The sequence below is a fragment of the Galeopterus variegatus genome, unplaced genomic scaffold, assembly GCF_000696425.1.
Source record: "Galeopterus variegatus unplaced genomic scaffold, G_variegatus-3.0.2 Scaffold10181, whole genome shotgun sequence".
Lineage (NCBI taxonomy): Eukaryota > Metazoa > Chordata > Mammalia > Dermoptera > Cynocephalidae > Galeopterus > Galeopterus variegatus.
In genome coordinates this window covers 22,636-27,923 of record NW_007736292.1, presented here as the reverse complement: position 1 = coordinate 27,923, position 5,288 = coordinate 22,636, and the positions used below count along the sequence as shown (strand labels likewise).

At 45.3% G+C, this 5,288-nt stretch overlaps 1 protein-coding gene across 1 annotated transcript in view; it reads right to left on the bottom strand.

The window, feature by feature from the left end:
- The window catches only part of LOC103609846 (RING finger protein 17-like), a gene marked incomplete at its 5' end in the record, with an annotated part of 25,161 nt that overhangs the window by 4,158 nt on the left and 15,715 nt on the right, over nt 1–5,288 (bottom strand). The window contains 1 exon segment of the mRNA XM_008594121.1: nt 1,445–1,613. Within this exon segment, the coding sequence (XP_008592343.1) occupies nt 1,445–1,613 (169 nt within the window).

Sequence of the window (5,288 nt, the reverse complement as noted above, 5' to 3'; positions counted from 1 at the left end):
TTTTTTTTTTTTTTTTTTTTTTGTGACTGGTGAGGTGATTGCAACCCTTGGCTCGGTGTTGCCTGCACTGCGCTCAGCCAGTGAGCGCACCGGCCATCCCTATATAGGATCCAACCCTGTGGCCTCAGTGCTCCCAGCGCTGCTGCACTCCCAGCACCGCACTCACCAGAGTGAGCCATGGGGCCAGCCCAAAATAGAACTTTCAATAAACCAAACACCTAGTTGTCATCTTATTTTAACCCATTAAATCAACTCCTTCAATATGAATTCCTTATTCAATTGTACGTATTTAATAGCACTTGCCTATGAATCAACTTGTACATATGCACATCTAAAAGACTATTACTGGAGTATAAAATACCTACAGAAAAATACACAAATAATATATGCATAGCTCCATGAATTACCACGTTATGGACAGTTAGATTGTGTGATTTCCCTTGAGACATGAACACAATGGGAAAGAAATTGTTCCTTCCAGTCTGTAAATCTGAGTGTACGAAAAACACAAAACCCATAACGAGTTTATTCTTTCGCTCATTCAGTATTCGTGAGCACCTGCTTGTGCCAGGTGACCTTCTAATTGCTGGTGACACAGAGACACCTCCTCCCAGTGCTATTTAAAAAGGGATAGTAGGGGGAGGGGGAAGGGCAGGAAGAGGTGGTGCCAGTTTACGCAGTGAGGTTGGGGAGGGTTTCAGTAGGGAGCAGCTGAGCAGAGACCTGCACTGTCTCGACATCCTGGGGAAGAACACATCAGGCAGAGGGAACAGCAAGCATTGTTTATCAGCCAAAAGCAGGTCACAACCAAGTAAAATCTCACTGAATAAGGTCAGATAAGACATCAGGCTGATGTTTTTTTTCTTTTGCTAAAATATCTTGATATGTACAAGATATCAAGGATAAATACATCTCTATATGACATATATTGATAAAAATGTACTGACACCACTCATCATTCACAAACTGTCAACACCACTAACTAGATACGTTTTCCTCAAAGGAGAATCACACATATTTAATAACGATGGGAATAATGGATTAGAAAGAAAAAAGATAGGAACTTGACCCATTCTGACAGGACAGAGTCTGAGCCCCCACCTCAAAAGGATCAGCCTAGGTGGCTTATAATTAAAACGACTGCGCAATTGGAGCTGGTGGTACAAGCTCAAGCTGGGAAAATCATCTTTATGCACTCAGTTCCCAACACAGCCTCATTTCTGGAAAATGAAAGCCCCCAAGGGAGGTACCGCACTTCACTTCTCTTGTTCCCCTTCCTAACTTAGGAAATGGGAGGAGGTCACCTGCAGGGTGTCTCGAGGATTCAGAGATGAGGCGTGCAAAGTGAGGACAAGGGAAACAGCAGTTCAAGTTAGAAATGACCTCGCCGGCTCACTAAAAAAAGAAAGAGTTACATTAAGAATCCTGTTACTAATAAGTACACGTGTTCCAAGCACTGTCAGAGGAGGAAGTGTCTCCAAATTACCATTAGTCCTCCGCAGCACCTCATCAAGGCTCTCCGGTTCCGATTCCCAGCTGACTCCACTACCATCTGTGTCACTGTGCCGGTTAAACACATCACAATTTTCTACAGAATCAAGGCATACGTACACCTAAGTAGGGGAAAGGGAAGGGGAAAAACCTTCAAATTCTTTAATTTCTAGTATTCGTTTATGTGGACAAAACTACTGCGGCAGACTGGCCTCCAGTGCTTCCTGCCTCCTGATATTGACCCCTTGTAGAATTCCTTTCCCACATCCTACCACGTGCATCTTGTGACCAAGTGTGTGGCTGCTGAGACTGGATTATAAGACACCTGGTGCTGGGAAAATATAGGTAAATGGTCAGGGCCCTTCAGATATTCAGAATCTTGCTGAGCATCTGATGTAAATATGCACATGCGCCCAGGTATTCCCTTATTGTCTAATGTAATTGTGCATGTGCACCCAGGTGTCTTGGGTTATGGACTTAAGTATAAAGGACTAATGGTTCTGGGCCGGCCCGGTGGCGCACTGGAGAGTGCGCCACATGGGAGCGTGGCAGTGCTCCCGCTGAGGGTTCGGATCCCATGTAGAGACCAGTTCCCGCTCACTGGCTGAGCGTGGTGTGGACGCAACACCAAGGGTTGCGATCCCGCTGCCGGTCCCCGGTACGGGCGCAACACCGAGGGTTGCGATTACCGGTCAGTAAAAAAAAGACAAAAAGGAAAATAAAAAAAAAAAGGACTAATGGTTCTGATACACGGTGCTTCTTGGGACACTCCGGGAGGCCACTAGGGCAGCTGCTCCTAACTCTGAATAAAGCCTATTAATTTTTTACCCACGGCTCCCAGGACCTCTTCCTATTACCTAGCTCATAGACCTGCACGTGAAAGGTTTGTGACCCCATCTGTACAACGGGCTCAAGGGGTCTGTGAGCCCTAGCCCTAGCTTTACACCTGCCTTCTGTCTTGGTGGCACTCTGTCAGAGCCCTTGTGCTCCAGGAATATCACAGCCATCCTGGGAGGTCACTGGAAAGGGACCTGGGTGTAAAAATGAGTCCTCCACACACATCGTATGAGTGAGTCTTTTTGGAAGTGCATTCTGCAGCCTCCAGGAACATCTTGATTGCAAACTTATGAAAGATCCTGAGCTAGAGTACTTAATTAAGCAGCTCCTGGATTCCTGATCCTCATGTGTGTTGTTTTAAGCTGCTCAATTGGGGGTAATTTTCTATGCAGAAATAAAAAATTATTAAAAAATCATTATAAAAACCAGAAACAGCGGTACACTACTATGGTCTTTGATGAAATTAGAGAGCAAACCCCTCCCTTGCCTGTAAGAGAATGGTTTACCATGTAAAAGGCTGGAGGAGCAGCCGATGCTACTTAACTTATCCTTTTTGCCTCTCTCTCTTGTTAGCCAAGGACATGTCATTAAATTTTCTTTTGTGCATTTATTCATCGATTCCATCAATATTCATCAAGCACCTGCTATATGTCAGGCACTATTCTNGACAGGACAGAGTCTGAGCCCCCACCTCAAAAGGATCAGCCTAGGTGGCTTATAATTAAAATGACTGCGCAATTGGAGCTGGTGGTACAAGCTCAAGCTGGGAAAATCATCTTTATGCACTCAGTTTCCCAACACAGCCTCATTTCTGGAAAATGAAAGCCCCCAAGGGAGGTACCGCACTTCACTTCTCTTGTTCCCCTTCCTAACTTAGGAAATGGGAGGAGGTCGCCTGCAGGGTGTCTCGAGGATTCAGAGATGAGGCGTGCAAAGTGAGGACAAGGGAAATAGCAGTTCAAGTTAGAAATGACCTCGCCGGCTCACTAAAAAAAGAAAGAGTTATATTAAGAATCCTGTTACTAATAAGTACACGTGTTCCAAGCACTGTCAGAGGAGGAAGTGTCTCCAAATTACCATTAGTCCTCCGCAGGCCTCATCAAGGCTCTCCGGTTCCGATTCCCAGCTGACTCCACTACCATCTGTGTCACTGTGCCGGTTAAACACATTACAATTTTCTACAGAATCAAGGCATACGTACACCTAAGTAGGGGAAAGGGAAGGGGAAAAACCTTCAAATTCTTTAATTTCTAGTATTCATTTACGTGGATAAAACCACTGCGGCAGACTGGCCTCCAGTGCTTCCTGCCTCCTGATATTGACCCCTTGTAGAATTCCTTTCTCACATCCTACCACAGGTATCTTGTGACCAAGTGTGTGGCTGCTGAGACTGGATTATAAGACACCTGGTGCTGGGAAAATATAGGAAAATGGTCAGGGCCCTTCAGATATTCAGAATCTTGCTGAGCATCTGATGTAAATATGCACATGCACCCAGGTATTCCCTTATTGTCTAATATAATTGTGCATGTGCACCCAGGTGTCTTGGGTTATGGACTGAAGTATAAAGGACTAATGCTTCTGGGCCGGCCTGGTGGCACACTGGAGAGTGCGCTGCCTGGGAGCGTGGCTGCGCTCCCGCCGAGGGTTCAGATCCCATGTGGAGACTGGTTCCCGCTCACTGACTGAGCGTGGTGTGGGCACAACACTGAGGGTTGCAATCCCATTGCCGGTCCCTGGTATGGGCACGACACCGAGGGTTGCGATCCCATTACCAGTCAGTAAAAAAAAGACAAAAAGGAAAATTTTAAAAAAAAAGGACTAATGGTTCTGATACACGGTGCTTCTTGGGACACTCCGGGAGGCCACTAGGGCAGCTGCTCCTAACTCTGAATAAAGCCTATTAATTTTTTACCCATGGCTCCCAGGACCTCTTTCTATTACCTAGCTCATAGACCTGCACGTGAAAGGTTTGTGACCCCATCTGTATGATGGGCTCAAGGGGTCTGTGAGCCCTAGCCCTAGCTTTACACCTGCCTTCTGTCTTGGTGGCACTCTGTCAGAGCCCTTGTGCTCCAGGAATCTCACAGCCATCATGTGAGGTCACTGGAAAGGGACCTGGGTGTAAAACTGAGTCCTCCACGCACATCACATGAGTGAGTCTTTTTGGAAGTGCATTCTGCGGCCTCCAGCAACATCTTGATTGCAAACTTATGAAAGATCCTGAGCTAGAGTACTTAATTAAGCAGCTCCTGGATTCCTGATCCTCATGTGTGTTGTTTTAAGCTGCTCAATTGGGAGTAATTTTCTATGCAGAAATAAAAAATTATTTAAAAAATCATTATAAATCCAGCAACAACTGTACACTACTATGGTCTTTGATGAAATTAGATAGCAAACCCCTCCCTTGCCTGCATGCAAGAGAATGGTTTACCATGTAAAAGGCTGGAGGAGCAGCCGATGCTACTTTACTTATCCTTTTTGCCTCTTTCTCTTGTTAGCCAAGGACATGTCATTAAATTTTCTTTTGTTCATTTATTCATCGATTCCATCAATATTCATCAAGCACCTGCTATATGTCAGGCACTATTCTAGGTTCTGGGGACACATCAAAGAACACCATGGACAAAAATCCCTGTCTTCATGCAGTTACATTCTGGTGGGGGGAGGCAAACACATATAAATAAGAAAGGGGCACAGGGTGGCAGAAGGTGGTAAAGTGGTATGGAAAAACACAGCGCAGGGTAAGGAGTGGAAGAGCTCAGTGCAGGAAGAGGGAACAGGAGTGAGACGTTTAAGATTTCACACGTGGAAATGATTTCACCTTATATATCTAAATATTTGATATAACAATGAATGAAGCAACGCAACACTGGGAACCAAGCAGGTGCTTAAAAAGCACTTGCCTTTATATTAAATACAGTCATGCGCCACATAGCAATGTTCTGGGCGACAGTAGG